This window comes from Epinephelus lanceolatus, chromosome 11, assembly GCF_041903045.1.
Source record: "Epinephelus lanceolatus isolate andai-2023 chromosome 11, ASM4190304v1, whole genome shotgun sequence".
Taxonomy (NCBI): Eukaryota; Metazoa; Chordata; class Actinopteri; order Perciformes; family Serranidae; genus Epinephelus; species Epinephelus lanceolatus.
This window is the reverse complement of record NC_135744.1, coordinates 16,953,692-16,971,324: the sequence shown is the minus strand read 5'-3', so window position 1 is coordinate 16,971,324 and position 17,633 is coordinate 16,953,692. Positions and strand designations below refer to the sequence as shown.

General features: G+C 40.4%; 1 protein-coding gene across 2 annotated transcripts in view; it reads left to right on the top strand.

Annotated features, from left to right (window-relative positions):
• tmem132e (transmembrane protein 132E) overlaps window positions 1–17,633 on the top strand; it is a 555,530-nt gene that overhangs the window by 473,507 nt on the left and 64,390 nt on the right. For both annotated transcript variants that reach the window (XM_033642168.2, XM_033642158.2), the window contains exon 4: window positions 4,006–4,198. In XM_033642168.2, coding sequence (XP_033498059.1) covers window positions 4,006–4,198 — 193 coding nt within the window. The remainder of the gene's footprint in view (window positions 1–4,005; window positions 4,199–17,633) is intronic.

Here is a 17,633-nt window from a genome sequence, read left to right as displayed (position 1 = left end):
CCTGTGTGACAGCATATAGCCAGAAAACAAATTAAATGCAATTAAATGCAATGAAAGTTAATGCTAAGAAGATGGTTTCAGTGTCAATATTTGTCATTGACATGCATCAAAACATTGTTTTCTAGTTGGAGCCGCGCCTCGTTTTCAAACTGTATGGTTTGACTAAAATGAACAATGACAGCAATATTGTCCACGACGAGCAGCGCTAAAATCAACCTGCATAGTTGTCCCTCCATTGTGACATTAGAAAGTGTCACATTTATCTTGCAAGTGTACTCTTCTTCAACGTTTGGTTTACTTCCTGGATTTTTCCCACATGGAAATTCTGACCAATCAAGAGCAGCTTTCTCACACAAGGCATTTGATCTGGTCCGCTTGTAAATGCTGCTGTGAAAACATGAACCAACTCTAGGCAATTATGCAACTTTGTAACAAAATGTGTCCCTGATTCAGACCAAAGGAGACAAACTGAAAGCACCCTAAAAGATGGTTGCAGGGTCCATATTTTTCACTGACAGTTTAAACTACGTATTAACTTTTGTCATATTTGCTGAAACTGTCACTATTATAAGAGGCAGATAGTCTGTGTTCCTTCTCCTTCTCCTGTTTCTAATGGCATTCCCCAGAATCTACCGCGGTGCACCGAAAACAACCAGTCAGAGCTGAGGATTCTCTAACACAGCTAAACAGTACACTAAAATATATTTCTGAAAACATTTGAGGCAAGAAATAGGAAATACAGTAACAGAATCTTGATTCATATTTGATCAGCGCTGCCTAGTTTGACAGTTTGACCATAGTTCAGGAGCAGCAATCGACATGATTGACAGCTGCATTAGAGACTCCTCGGCTCTGGTTGGCTGTTTTTGTTCAGTACCGCGAGGAGGCAGAGAAATATGATTTCTTTCACAGATCATCTGTCTCATGTACTGCTGTGTGGATGTAGTCAAAGTTTCAGCAAATATGACAAAAATATATTTTTATAAAACTTTTCTGGATAGTTTGAGGACAATAACATGACAAATAAAATGACAAAATAATCTTAACTCAAGGTGTTCAACTGCATGCTATAGAAGAGCCTGTTAAGTGGGGTTGGGTTAAAATTATTCAGTCAAACTTTTATTTCAAAGGTTAAAAATGAACTTTTTTGTTCTTAATTTGTAGACACATTCAGTACAGGTGGATTAACATTCTCAGAAATATGAATTTGCTGTTTTAATTGAACATGAACAGACTTTTTAAGAAACAGGGTTGAGAGAATCAAGTTATTTTGCTCCATTTGAGGCTATTAAAGATGTTTGTGTCTGCTGCTTGAAAATTAAATGTTGACTACCAAGGGTAATAAAAAGCAGGGCGTTTAACATTGGGTATTGATAGATCATTAGTTAGACTCAAATAGAGCAACTTAATCCAGGCGTCTGAAAATCCGTCTAGTTTCACAGACGTAATATTTGTATTCAGGGCTTGTTACCAGACAAAAAAAAAAAAACAGTTTATAAAAGGATTATGGCACTAACAGATTAAATTGCAGCATGAGAGAATGATTCATTTTGTAATATGCTTTAGCAGAGTTTCAGCTCTTTCACCTTGACTTTATTTAATAAAGAAAGGTGTGAACTGAAACCACTTATCATAATGGCTGGAAATTGTATTAACCGAAACCACTAATAATAATGGTGGATTGTTTCTTGACAGCTTTTGTGTTTACATCAAACGTTGAATATCATTACAGTCGCTTTTGCTGCTTATTTTTCACATCAAACAATGAAATGAATGAGAGATAAGAATGGTTACAATGGAAATAAGAAGAATGGAAAATAAGCCTGTTAGTTCAGTCAATCTGTGGTTGGACCCAGAGAAAATTGCTGTAGTAATCATTAAAGGTTTTTTGTTATCTTGTGGGACATCCAATCAACATATTAAAAGTATACCATTATATGCTTAGTGGATCAAGGTAAATTCAGGGCTTGAAGTTTGGGGCAATTATGTCACAGCATCACAGAAAGAAGTGCATATCTCTGCTTCTGAACATGATATTTTCATACAATTTATGCCTAAAAATTAGTTTTTGAGGATGTTCTTTCACATGTAACCATCAGATACTAACCATCCAATTTCCCATAATGTTTTCAAGCATTACAAATAGAAGTTTCCACTATTGCCCTGTATGTGTTTCCATCCCATCCAATGCAGGATTTATACTTCTGTGTTGAATCGATTCCGTACCTACGCCGTAGCCAGAAATGTAACTACAAGTCGCAGCGACACAGCAACGCAGACCTCCTGTCTATTTCTGTAAGCTGAAACCATTTCCCTCAGTAGAAACAAAGCTTTTATTTACTTTAATTTCACAGATAAGAAACAATAAATTGTGAAGACAATAAAGCCTCCACAAAAATAGCATTTTAAGTCTTGTGTGTGATTTATCCTGGCTTCATATGAGTAGAGGAAAAAGTCTGCTAGCTGCTAGGCTAATTTATACAATGTAAAATGCCATAGGTTTGTGCTAAAAACATTAGCATGTTATATTTGTGGGGAAAATGTGTCCAGATAAAGACAAGTGTTTGTCTGTGTTTGAAATTGTCTGTATTAAGCCATGTTTAATGTGTGTTTTGAATCAACTAAACTTTACAACACTTCAGAGAAACCTCTGCCACCCACTAGTGTTTTGGAGGTGTAACTGCAGAGTGACACAGACACACATGCTCACACCGGCGTAGGCTACGGTGTAGGGTCTGCCGCACAAGTGTAAATCCCCCTTACGACGTACAGGATGTCTTTTTCTGGTACATCATCATGAGGCGCAGTGTTCCATATTGCTTTTGCAATTTATTTAAATTTAAATAAATTGTTTTAAGTGGATGAAAAAATAAGTTGATGATACATAGATGCTCTAATATTAACATCATTTCACCCAGACAATGAAACTGTAAAATGTTAAAACTTTGCTTTTGACCTTAAAAAAAGATTGTTCCACTTAATCCATGAAGGTATACTTTTAATATATGATGCAGGGAGGTATAAGGATCAATAAAAACTATTGCAATTTTTCCTATGTTGGGCCCATTTGTGACTTGGATTGACTGGACTATGTGGCTTTGTCCTGTAATTAAATCCTCAGCAGTTGTAGGTGTATGTCATAGGTTTCTTTAGGCGTATCAGTTTTTATGTGTATTTTATGGCTGATAAAATAATTCTGTCTTTCTATCTAAAGAATGGTAACATTTCAAAAGAGAAGTCAGTCGTCCAGTTGTGAAGCTTCAGGTTGCAAACAGCACACTGTGACCTTTAAGACATGTTAACTGCCTTGTTTCTGTCAGGAAGTCTGAGCTCTAATAACCAGACCAAAGGAGCTGTTCTGACTGATGAAAAGTTATGACATTCATTTTATCAATGAATGACTGAAAGCTCATGTGAGCTTTGCTGAATGCAAAACATTGATTACCCTCAACTTGAAGCCAAGAACAAGATCCATCTTCTCTGGACAACTCATCAAAAATCGACTCATTGATCAAACTATTTTAAAAGTACATTCAGCTCCAGTACAAGAAAATAAAGCTATGATGTTTCCTAAGGGTGATCGACTGCATATGTATAAGTACATGCTGCCTTTTTATCTCATGTGCCACCATGCCTTCAGATATGCAGATGTACAATATTGAATAAAGAACAAATACTAAAATACATCATCTGACAAGTATCTACTGCTTTAAAGCTTCTGGCTGCAGTTCTTCACATGTTGAAGCTTTAATAAATACATGATCTCTTTTTGCAACTCAAGGGGAGCTTAAAGAAAACTTTAAAAATAACTGCAGAGCTGTGTGTCGACAGCTCACTGAATGGCATGTTTAATAATTAAAAACGATCCAGTCAACAATTCTATCACCAGAATGAAACATTGAATGCAGCGCCAGAATTTCTTGTTATTCTGTGTTTTTCAGGAATATGTTGGTGGTGTGAACGTTGCTTTAATTCTGTTTTGTGTGTGTTTTTATGGTCTGGCAGGGATGTATTGGGCAATGTCGAGGTGATGCAGTTGGATTTTGAGATGGAGAATTTCACCAGCCTCTCGGTGACCAGAAGGATCAACTGGAACATTGACTACAAGGGGCAGAACCCGCCTCCCGATTCAGAGAAGGTGGTGACGGAGTTGACAGTGGTGCAGCGGGATATTCAGGCCATCATCCCTCTAGCTATGGTGAGTGACAGGATTATTATTAAACTCAGATTCATTTCCACTAGGGATGGGCAAACGATAAAAATTCATTATTCGATCATCAAAAAAAATAACGATCAATTATCGATTAATTGATAAGCAAGTATTTCAAAAGAAAGAAAACAAAAGAGTGCAGTGCAGACTGTCGCCGCAAGAGAGCGCAGCTGCCCCACTTTTGAGCTTCAACCCCCAGGCCAAAGAGGAAGAATGGTGCGCATGCGCAGTTCACCCCTGGGTGTTTACAACCGTTGCCAGCCAGAGTTACAGACTTCAGTTTTCAGCAAAACCTCAGTCTTTCAATGGCGTAGTGTTTTCAGAGGCCTCAAGGGAAGCCGCCAAGGAGAGCGATGAGAGCCTCCGTCTGTTTCTGATTTTTTGCCTGGCATAGGTCCGGCGGGGGTCTCGTAGGCCCGTCGAGCCGCCGTGCTCGCCGGGCGGAATGGTCTCGTTGGCACGATGACTCGCTGGGCGGGGGGTCTCGTTTGCACAGCGGCGCGCCGGACCTATGCCAGGCATTGTAGGGGAAACACTGTGACTATCGATCAAAATTATTTGTGATTGATCAAAAGCCTTAACAATCAGTCATCGATAATCGAAAATTGATGCCCATCCCTAATTTCCACCAAGTGTCTATTGCTAGAAAAAGTATATAGTTTCCAGAACTATGTTTTCATTACGTTAATCTCCTGAAAAAAAGAATTGTTGTGTTTTCGGTAGCATAGAATGAGCCGCTTATGTCTACATACAGAGCAAGTCCCACAGAGGCTGTCTTGGTCTTCTACAGTAGCCCAGAATGGACAAATTAAACACTGGCTCTAGATAGGACCTTTCACATTGTGGTGTCAGCCACCAAAGTTACGTTTCCAACACACTCTCGTTCCGACCTCGTCACATATTGACATTAGGTCATGGACTTTCTACGTCCAGATATGACGTGAAAAGTACCCTGGGTGTGTTGGTTGTTGACGTTTTGGGACGCCATGTCAACTTTAGCCTGTTACATACATTATCTGTTTTCAAAATACAATTCAGTTTTCACAGGAAATGTACAGTTTGCATAGAGTTTCTTTCAAAATAAACGCACTACATCGGTGCAACACTGCAAACTGATGTTTTTTCCTTCAACAACTAACGCACATGGTTGGGTTTGGGGAAAAGGATAGAGTTTGGCTTTATATTCAAACAGGAGGCGAATGCCAGCTTCCGGGGTTAAAGTCGGTGGTTGTCGGACCCATCCACCACTTCCATCTGCCCTACTCAGACATTCAACCCCCCTCCCTCCTCCCCTTCCATCAAGTTATGTTGTTGTTCGGCTGTGTTTCCCCCTGATGCCATTACAGAACAATGGTGTGTATAATTCCGACAATGGTGTGAAAGGACGGCTTTTTTCGACGGTGTCTGACACTAGAAATCAGTGACCAAGTGCCCATATTCGGCGACTTCGGAGTTAGACTGGGTTGCCTTGTCCCACATGTTTCAGCCATTTATATAGATGCCGATCAGACAGAGCAGAGGACTCACTGACCAAGCACCGGCCTTCGAAAACTTTGGAGTGAGACCAGGTTGCAGTTTCAGTTCAGCAACCTCACAGCTAGATGCCACTAAATCCTACACACTGGACCTTTAAATCATTAAGTTATTTGACCAACTCAGGTCCACTCCTTAATCATGTAAAGTTTGTTGAATAAACCAAAACACCAAAACTGAAAATGCCTTGTTCTTAAAGGAAATTTTCCATCTACATTTCTGCCTCCAGCTTTTAAATGTAAGACGGATGATCAATGAGCTGTCAGAGTGCATAATGACATATTTCACTGTGGAGGCCATCAGAAGGTCTGATCTCATACAAGCCTTGTTCCCTTTGAAATTCAACACTACCCATTGTGTGGCTGCACAGTGCAAGCAGCCACACAAATGTTCGTTATACCTGGTTGGTCTCTGCCTGACTCTGACAGTGACTCAGTGCTGAAGAATGTTAGTCTGTAGGTCGAGGCTGATGTGAGATTATTTTCTCTCTCTCTCTATATATATATAGTGTTTTTATGCCGCTGCGATAGCCGTGACCAAGGCATTATGTTTTTGTATTTTCTGTCCCATTTTCATGGGTGAGATATCTCGAGAATGCCTTCAGGGAATTTCTTCACATGTAGCCCAAAGGTGTGTTTGGAATCAGCGATTAACTGATAAGGTTTTGGTTGTCAAAGGTCAAGGGTCACTGTGACCTTGTATATGTCCCTTTCTCATCCATCTCTTTTCTGATCACATCTCAGGAATAGAAGGGAGGACTTCTGGTCGGACACTGAATAGGTGACTGATCTTGTGTGTCCGTCTTGAAATTGCTTAAATTGTATAGATCTTCTGTGCTGCTGGTTGAAGATGTATGTGAAGCATCCATGTTTAAGAATTTATAGTTTCTTTATAGCAAGATGAATATTTGAAGCATTTTCCGCTGTGATGGCTACATTTGAGTCTGGACAGACATGGATATAAACTGTAACTGCCTCTTGACTGTTTAGCAGAGGTATATAACCCAACCCGGTCTCACTCCGAAGTCGTCGAAATTCAGCACTTGGGCAGAGACTTCTGACGTCAGACACTGACAAAAAGCTGTCCTTTCACGTTGGCATGATGTGCAGCTGGTTGTCATTATAGTTTAACAGGGCTCAGCAGCATCAGGGGGAAACGCGGTGGAACAAGAACAAAAGTTAAGGCAGTGAAAATCTAAGTGAGGTGAGCAGGTGGGTGGGGTGTTGGATGGATCCAACAAACATTGACTTTAATCCGGGAGAGCGGTACCCCGTCCCGTAAGATTATAAAGCCTAAACCTGTTCTTTTTTTTTAACCTAACCACGTGCATTAGTTGTTAGAGGAAAAACAACGTCAACTTGCGTTGCTTCACTGACGAAGTGCGTGTATTTTGTAAGACACTGTATGTAAACATTAAATTTCCTGTGAAAACAGAAGTGTAGTTTTTCAAAGAAGACAATGTATGTAACAGACAGAACTTGACACGGTGTCCCAAAACATCAACAACCAACGCACCCAGGGTACCTTGCATGTCGTATCTGGACGTGGAGAATCCATGACCAAAGGTCAATATGTGACGAGGTCGGAGTGAGAATGTGTTGTATAGCCACCAGGCAGCAATTCTAGTTTCACATTGTTTTCTTACACAGCTGCACAGTGCACACTCTCACAATTGGCTAAAACTAAATAAGTAAAAAGGTTATGGTATGTTGGACAGGAAAACATATATATCTGCTACCGGTCCTTCATAAAAATGCCTGGATCAGGCTGCTTCCTGATCCTGTGGAGCAGCTCAGAACACCCAAACAGCCCAAAACCTGTTTGAGTTTGTGCAGATTGTCAGGGGGAAAATTTAAAGCAGGCTGTTTTTTGCTGCAGTCTGTGTTTCTCATAATCAAAGACCTGTATGAGCTTCCCACGTTACTCAATCCCAGTAATGGTGTGTCCATGTGTTGAAGTGAAAGTAGCAGGAATTCTGTTTGCATCAGGAATCCGACAAGCACTCCTTTATCCACCCTAAACTGTATATTTTATTCGTGACAGCCTGCATCTGTATAAAAGTAAATATCACATAGCATCGGACATAAAACAGACAGGTTTTCATTACAAGTAAATCTAATCAACATCTACATTCTCTGCCAACGACTTGCTGATTGTTAGGAAAGTCAACCAATCCTAGAACACTTAGGTATCTATTACTTTTAATTGGGGCTCCTCTCATTGCCTTGTGAAAGGTGCAATTAGTGAGGGTAGTAAACACATTATGGGAACAAAGGGAAATTAATCAAGCAGGAGGTGCTGAGTACCTCTGGCTATGCCTCGCCTGCCTACTTCCTCTCTTGTGATCTTGCTTTACTCACCTGTTCCAGTTAAAAAAGGCCAAAAAACTTATATGAAATTTGCTCATTAAAATTCACAATGCATGGTAAATAATATAGAGGACTGGATGCAGGTGGCGTGTAGGAGTAGATGTCCAGCATTTGCTGTATGTGAGGGTTTTTCTGAGGACATTGCAGTATCCCTGGCAGGCAAAGGTCATCGCTGCAGCCCTGAGACTCTTAAAGAACAGCAAGGTGTTTGGTCAGTCGCACATTCGCTGTCATCTGTTTGCAGTATTACAGCTGCTCCTCACCTGAAGGCCCGTTAAATAGACTTGATCTGCAGTTGTGACTTTGTGTGTACTGCACATCTGTTGCAACATAAGGTTCACTTCATATTTCTGGTTCCGGTGAAATTTGGGATTAGCATGCATCTTGTACCCAGATGTGTTTAGCTGCGTTGCAAAATTAGATTTCTGCCTGTGTGACTTTGTCTTGTAAAAATTTACATTCTGAAGCAGGATGGCAGGAACTGTTGGTGCTTCTTCTGTAACTGCCTGCCACCTCTGCACCCTATATTACCTGGTTGTTAGATATATGAGTAAATGGTTCTGGTTTTAATGCCTTTTAGTTGCGGTTTCCAAGCACAGGACTCGTGTTAATACTAGACGGAACAGTAAGAGGGGACTGGTATTGTCATTATCTCCAATATTTTCAGTTTTACGGGGAGTTTTAAGGACATCAGTAGTCTTCCTTGACGCCGTAAAAAGAAGACTTGAGTACATTTATTTTGAAATGAAAACAAAGAAAAAGACTTAACCCAGTCAGGCTCGATTGCTTCAGAAAGTTTTCACACCCTAGGAATCCTCTGAGTGTTTCCAATTAGTCTATGAAATACCACTGACATTGTTCAATGATATAAATAGTCACAACTGACTAAATAGAATAGATCAATTCTGCTCAATGCACTCTCTAAATTGTCAGAAGGCACAGTGAAATGCTCACACTAACCCTAAAAACTTTCATCATCAGGCAACATTTATCGACTTTCAGATGTGATGGAGTCCTGCAGGTCGGTCACCCGTGGTCGCCTTGAAAGATGAGGCTTAATCCATCATTTCAGTTGTGGTGACTAATTGGATTGTAAATTACATCAAAACAAAACAAAAGTGGACGTTCTAGTTCCCCCAGCAAGAGAAGTGACACTGTTAGACCATGGTAACACCCCATTATACATGATTGATGAACTGAAAACAGTTGGTCTTATCAAAGCAAGCAGAACAGACCAACTTTATCATTATGGCAGGTTGTTGAGACGCTTAATGGGAGGGTGCGTAATGGCAAGGTTGTGTGATGTACAATCAGAAAGTCAAGAAATGACTTTGCTCATCCTCCTAAGATCAGTTTAAAGGAACAGTGTAATATTTAGTGGCATCTAGCAGTGAGGATTGCAGATTATGACCATCTGAAACTTCTCCTAGTTAGAATTCCTTCAGTGTTCATTGTTAAGGAGGATTTTACAGGGAGCCAAATTATCCACAGAGGTGTCTTCCTCTCCAAAACAAACAGATCTGGTGATTAAAACTGGTAAAGACATTGAATAAAGCAGTTTCGACAGTACAAATCAGTGCTACTTCCATGCTGTTCGGCACATTGCAGACAGGCTGCTAGCCCAGCACTTGCTAATGTGTGCTCACGGTTCTGTTCAGTGATTGGGGTCTCCGCTCCTTAGATTGGTTCAACAGTGGCTGATGTCTCTGCTTTTTTGATTAGTCACTTACTGATCATGACCTTTGATTGGCTGTTTGCCTCGTCAGTCAAAGATGAGACAGGAAGCAGCTTGAGAGAGCAACTATTTTCATGGGGACACAAGCAAGTTTACACAACGTAAATAACTTTCAGACATCCCATTTTAATTTTAGTTTGAAGGTATTGATTTCGTTTTCTGAATGTACTGTAGCACTCTGTTATAGCTACTTAAATATTTGATTATTTTGGTTTGAAAAGCTAACATCACCATGCAAAGGTTTGCCAAAGGTTTGCTAAAGCTAGCTGGCCATTTACAAACATGGCGGTGCAACATGGCACTCTCTGTGGACGAGGATCTGCTCCCGATGTCGATATAAACGGCTCATTCTAAGGTAACAAAAACACAATGATTCTAAATGTGTTTATACACAAAAAAACATATTATATTCCATCTCTGCCAAAAGATCCACCTAAATTCTTCACACTGGACCTTTAAATCAGTAAATTTAAAATCATACTGACCTGTTTAAAAATGATGACATACAAAGCAGGTTGGGAAATGAGCATGAGTCAATGCCTGCGTCTGAATGAATAACTTACTTTTGTTCGTATTCGTTTGTTTGCCTTTTGATGATCACCCACTGGAGTTCATCTTGACATTACATTACAGTAAATGTTTGTTTTCCAAATTTAAAGAGTGACTTCAGTGTTACCAGGATCTAGGGACAAAAAAGAATCCTGACAGTGGTGCTTTTGTGCTTTTCTTAGTCGAGGTTATGTTCCACCTCTCCTGCATATTGTGCTCTGAACAGCCCTGGAGGCTATTTTAGTGTGATGTGAATAATCTAATGACTATGATTGATTGCTAAATGAAGAACAGTAATAACCGCTGTTGCGACTATGAAAGTTGAGTTGCCAGTCTGGACTTGACCCTGCAGCAGGTGCTTATCTCTTAGCCCTTAACAAGAGTACAAAACGGCCCTGAAGTACTAAAGTGATGTTTTTATGTTTAACATCAGAATGTACTGTAATTAGCGCAGAGAACATGGCCGCTGTGTGTTCATAAATCAACCAAGGGCTTTTTATGAGCACGTCTGTGCTGCCCAGGTCAAGGAACTAAAGCGTTTCAATCAGAAATGAATCAGGTAAAAGGAAAAGAGGCCAAGGAAAAAGACTTGTTTTGCTGTAGAATAACTGTCATTGTAAGCTTAAAGCAATTGATGCAAACTGTACAGCACTTTCCAGCTGGTGCCATACACCCACTGAGAGGTTTGTAGAACAGATCAGCACTTTCAGAAACTGCTGATATAAAGAGGTGGGAGGTGGATCTGTCTCCAAAATACAAACAGGGTTCTTTTTGTGTAACAAAGCAGCAGAGATGAAGGTTTAGGATGGACCCCTACAGTAACTTTTGGCTGAGTAACGTGCAAGGACGGAGAGAGAAGAGGAAGAAGAAAGGGCTGGTAAATCGACAATAAAGAGAATGAAGAAGAGGGTTTTTATGGTTGGCAGACCACAGATTGTGCGCCAACTACAGTTGACCTGCTGCAGATGAGGAGAGGAAGGAGGAAGAGAAGGGTGGAATTACCAGTGAATTTACAATGTGAAAGGAGAAACTATTCCAGAATGGTAAGGTTAAATCAACCCTGAGGCTTGTCACACAGTTTAGGCTGCTCTTAACACAGAGCCATCAAAGCCCTCTTTCCTTATTACTTTGAGAGAGCTGAAGAGGCAGGAACACAGGAAGGATGATGCAGAGCAGGGGGTAGCGGTTATGCCAGATTTCCTTACTCCATTAGCTGCTCTGTGCCACAGTAACAACCAGATGTTGAATAAAAAATGACGTTTTGTGTTGTGCAAAGCCCACAGCTTGAAGTCACGCATCACATTTTTACATGTATATCTCAGTGCATTCATAAAGATACACATCTGGCAAAATGTATTGTTTACATTATTCAAAAGCAGGTGGAAATGGTAGAAGTTCAACTGAGCGTTTAAGTCTCACACGCTGAGTAACCTCGCCTCAGTGCTTGTTAAACCAAGGCCCTGATTCCAGCCAGGCTCCACAGTAAGTAAGTACATTTAATGGGACTACAATAACCACAAGCACGTTGCTGTCTGTAATCTGTAAACACAAAAAGGGAATCATTTGTTGGTGTAATCAACCCTATAAATGAGTTACATTTAAACTGAGATCATACACACACATTTTAAACTTAAAAAATAAATTCTACATAAATTGCTGGTTGAATAGTTTATTATATCAAGGCCAAAAACTCGTGCACATCCTTGTGAGCCATGTGCAAAGCCAGTGTGTGAACTATACCGTGGCTTTCGGGAGCTCACTTTTAGAGGGGATCTAGTGTGTGCCTCAGAGAGAAGACTGATTGTGACTCACTTTATGTCAGCACATGTGATGATAATCAGGTAATGACCACATCAAACCAGTGGCGTCCCCAAGGAGGGGGGCAAGGGGGCCATGACCACCCTGATACAATTGCTGCCCCCCTGGGCAAAAATAATGACATGACTGTTGCTGTTTAGAGTCTGTGGCAGGCTCATTTTTTAAAATTAGCCTGATAGTAATGATATCCAGCTCATTCCCACGTCAAGTACTGCCACTTTGTCTGTGACTTTGGTGTCAGACACCGATGCAAAAAGGTTCCTATTGCGGCGGTATGATACCCTGCCAGGCAGTGTCAGTTTATATTGCTGCTGGACACCATGAGTTTGAAACACCGCCGGTAACAACATCAGTATTATACGCTGCCGGACATTTATTCATTCATTCATTTATTTTCCGTAACCACTTATCCTGTTGGGGATGGCAGGGGTCCATTCACCCTCCAATTCACACCTACGGCCAATTAACAGTTCCCAACAAAACCTAACATACATGTCTGTGGACTGTGGGAGGAAGCTGGAGCACTCGGAGGAAACCCATGCTGACATGGGAAGAGCATGCAAGCTCCACCCCCACCCTGGGTTTCGAACCTCTGACCCTGGGTTCAAGCCAGGAACCCTCTTGCTGCCTCCATGATGGACATTTCCAGGCATATTTTAGAGGACTCGGGGGCAGTTTGACAACCAGCTGTCTATTGTCTGGCCGTATAGCTCTGGGTATCCAGCAACTGCTACCACCTGTTTCTCCTCCATTGTTTACCAACTGTAAACTTGTTGTTGTGACCACCACAGAAGGCCCGCCTCTCAAATCATCCGATTGGACAATGGGGAAAAAAATGATGACAATAAAAGAGATAATGTGGGGCACTTTTCCGCTATGAGTTAACGTTTTTTTCAACTGTAGGAGTTCAGAGTGCTCCCACAAAAACACTAGGCGCGTCGACACGAAAAACAGCAAGCAAAAAGCTTCATTCTCATTAAAAAAAAAAGAATAAAAAAAGGCACCTCCAGCGGCTAAAAAGCTTTCTGTGTGATCAGGGCATGAAGGCACCTATTGAGAGCAACCAGGTCAACCTAGCTTGTCAGGAAGAGGGCTTCAGCTTTTTGGAGGTATTTGCTGAGTTCCTTTGATACTGTATTGAATCTTAGGATGAACATTGTTCCCATTGTCTTGTTATCTCTGTTGGATCTATTATGATTTCTATTAAAGAAAATGAATGTAAGATTAAAAAAAAAAACATTTGAGGTGGTGAGAGTCCCCCTCATATCTCCCATAGGCCCTGCTTTGTTTCATACCATAGTGTTTAAAGACTTTCAATTTAGCCATAATAAACCAATTTAGTTTAGTATGTCGCTCGAATTACAACATTTTTGTATTACCATTAAGCAGGTAATCTAATAACTGTTTTGCTGCTTCATAAAGAACATAGTAATTAAGTGAAATGATAGCTCTGTGCAGCAATGACTGATTTCTGTTCCAAACTGAATTCAGGTAAGCATAATTAGTGCTCCCAAAGTAGCACACATGTAATTGTAAAGTGTCTTGTGTAGTGTAATGCTTACCAGATGCCAAAACAGCAAGTAGAGCTTAGGGATGATGTCTTTCAATTAGGATTTCGCCCCAGAGTCCAGTCAATTATCCACAGAGGTCTGCTGTGCTTTGTTTCCCATAAATTGGCCATGTTTCTTGAAGCCAGGAAAATAAAAAATAAAACAAAGCCGCTCTGCCTATCTTTAGCAACAAAACCAAATCTAACTAAAAAAATACTGGAATTTGTTGAGCAGATTTTCGCTTATGATTGCTAGTAAAAGACTTAGAATAATAATCTTGCCAATAAAAGAAGAGAATTAGATAGATTTGATCATGGGGTTCAGTCACAATGAAATGATTAGCTACTCTTACAAACGAAAAGCCAATCTGGGTGATGTCATTTGCATCAAGAACACTGATGTTTTAGACTAATTTCAAATGAGTCACAAAGTATAGATGACTATACAGAAAGAATGGGGCGCAGTGATTGGACTTACTGAAAGGAGCTCTGTTGTAGTTTAGATAGAGCTTTAAACATTGCATTTTCTATTCCCAATCCTGGATGTTGGGATCCCTTTTGTGCAGAGCTTGCATGTTCTCCCCGGGTTTTCTCTGGGTACTCTGGTTTCCTCCTACAGTCCAAAAACATGCACGTCAGGTTAACTGGTGACTCTAAATTGTCCGTAGGTGTGAATGTGAGCATAAATGGTTGTTTGTCTCTATGTGTCAGCTCTGTGATAGTCTGGTGACCTGTCCAGTGTGTACCCCGCCTCTCGCCCAATGTCAGCTGGGATAGGCTGCAGCCCCCCTGTGACCCCTTACAGGATAAGTGGTTACAGAAAATGAAGACGTTAAAAAAAGAAAAGACTTAATTACAGTGCACAAGTTGAAGATGCTGATGGGATCATGAGACATTTCGCTGGAATTGTAGCTTGTTTAATGCCATGTGACAAATAAATTATTGATTGGTTTACTGATAATCCTAACCATATTCAGGCTGTTCTCACAAATTGTTCATTTGTTTTCCTATGAAATGTAATGCACCCACATTTGTTCATATCCCACATATTTTGAAAGGCTGTGATCACCTGACCAATGCGCTGAAGGTGGTAAACAAAAAAGCAGTCATGAGCAGTCTTGCAAGGAGGCAGGTTGGGGTGGTGGATAGGTCATAAAAACCCGGTACTTTCCGCTGGGACTTTTCCTTGGAGTCATGTGTTTTGAACAGTGTGAACTTCAAGTGAACTTTGAGTAATTTTACATTAAGGATGTAACGTCATTCGTGGGGTGCTAATTTGTAGGATATCATATGAACGGCATATGTATTGGCCTGAAAGTTGAGCCATTACTGCTGCAGTGAAGTTTGTAATGATATGTGTAATGATATTTTTGATTCCCAGAGCTCTGCATCCTTAATTATTGATCTGTCTAAAGCCTAAGCAGACGTTTATTAATTGGAGACCTGTCTGACAAAGCGTTAGTGTGCAATACTTCTTTTCTGGTAAGACTTAATGTATTAAAGTTAATGTTCTACAGCACCAGCTGCTTAATGGAGTTCCACAAGGTTCTATACTGGGTGTTCCTTTATTTTCTACATTTGTGCTTACCAGTTTTAGCATTGCACTTTGTTGCATTTTGCTTTTATTGATACACCAACTTTCCACCTAATCCAAGCATGAGAACTTTTTCTTTTGGTGTTCCAGAGGTTTTTCTATGCACAAATTGAAAATGTAAAATAAAAATAGGTGGATGGAAATACACTTGTTTTGGGCATAGTTACAAATCAGAGAAAATAGATTGAAGTTGTTACCTTTCCTTAATGATGTTGGTGCGTGGTTTGACAACTTCAGAAATATTATACAGAGTTATTTTCAGCCACCATCTCATATCTCAAGTTATCCTGTTCAGATGGGACTGAAAGCTTTAATGTTTTCTGTGCCAGCCATTTGGAGAGGCCTGTCGAAGAAGTGTGCAATTAAAAACTATTGTGAAGTCAATGATAAGTGACTCTACTGCTAATTGCCTCAGTTATTACCAATTATAGTGATATAGATTTTGCTTCTCATGTGGGTTATAGTTGGTATGTGCTCTTTACTCTTATGCTCAGTCTTTCTACTTTTTGTATTTTAGTGTCAGCCATATAAGAGAGTTGTTTTACCTCAAGCTTAACTAAAAAAAATAAAATACATTGAAATGTTTCAGATTGTATCTGTAGATCCTCTTGACATCTTTGCACCTTTGGGCTGTTATGTCACTGTCAGAGGTAGAGTGTCATGCCTAAGGGCACTGCAGCACTGACTACCTTTGTTGTGGGTGAACTGACAAAACTAAATGCAAAGTCTGTGCATAATATACCCTCAATGAATAAACAATACTTGGCCTTGCAGTTGAGTTGGAACCAATGGAAAAACTAGTGGGGGGAGAAAGTCTCACATTAATGCTCTACACCCTTATTAAGACTTCAAGATAAGTGTCGGGCAGAAATTTAAATATGTTATTTTTGATTTCAGGAAATTTACATGGTCTCTCTCCTGGGCTACTTGTGCAGCACAAATGAGAAAACTTGTTACCCTCTTGCAGCTTACATGATCTGCAGGAGAAAAAAAAAAAAAGAATCTATTCAGACTTTGACTGAAGGCCTGGTGTGTATTTTAATTGGCTGTTTGCATTCCAGAGCATTCAAAATAAAAATGCAGTTGGAATGACAACATTGGTCTTGTTTATCAGAATTCAAGGATTATTTTAATCAGTGCGTACAACTAGCTGGATTTATCACCATTTGATCCCTTTTGATATGCAGGAGTTTTAACTATATGTAAAAACAGACATCCTCTTGTTAAACTTCAGTATAATTATATACTGTGTAAGTGTAAGGGACCAGACACATGATGAAAAAAACGAAAAACTAAAGGCTGTTCTTTTATGCATATTTTTCCTCATTCAAGATTATCTTCATACACTCACTGGTCACTTAATTAGGTACACCTTTTTAAATGCTCTTCAACACAAATAGCTAATGAGTTAATCACGTGTCATCAGCTCAATACATTTAGGCATGTAGACATGATCAAGTCGGCCTGCTGAAGTTCAAACCAAGCATGAGAATGGGGAAGAAAGGTGATTTAAGTGTATTTGAACATGGCATGGTTGTTGGTAGCCAGACGGGCTGGTCTGAGTATTTCAGAAACTGCTGATCTATTGGGATTTTCACACACAACCATCTCTAGTGTTTACAGAGGATGGTCCTAAAACGAGAAACTATCCAGTGAGCAGCAATTCTCTGGGTGAAAATGCCTTGTTGATGCCAGAGGTCAGAGGAGAATGGCCAGACTGGTTCAAGACGACAGAAAGGCAACAGTAACTCAAATAACCACTGGTTCCAACCAAGGTCTGCAGAAGACCATCTCTGAACCAACAACACGTCCAACCTTGAAGCAGATGGGCTCCAGCAGCAGAAGACCACACCAGGTGCCACTCCTGTCAGTTAACAACAGGAAACTGAGGCTACAATTCACACAGGCTCACCAAAATTGGACAATAGAAGATTGGAAAAACATTGCCTGGTCTGATGAGTCTGGATTTCTGCTGCCACATTCAGATGGTAGGGTCAGAATTTGGTGTAAACAACATGAAAGCATGGATCCATCCTGCCTTGTGTCAACGGTTCAGGCTGCTGCTGGTGGTGTAATGGTGTGGGGGAGATTTTCTTAGTACCAATTGAGCATGGTTTAAACACCACAGCCTACCTGAGTATTGTTGCTGACCGTGTCCATCCCTTTATGAACACAGTGTACCCATCTTCTGATTGCTACTTCCAGCAGGATAACGCACCATGTCACAAAGCTCAGATCATCTCAAACTGGTTTCTTGAACATGAGTTCACTGTACT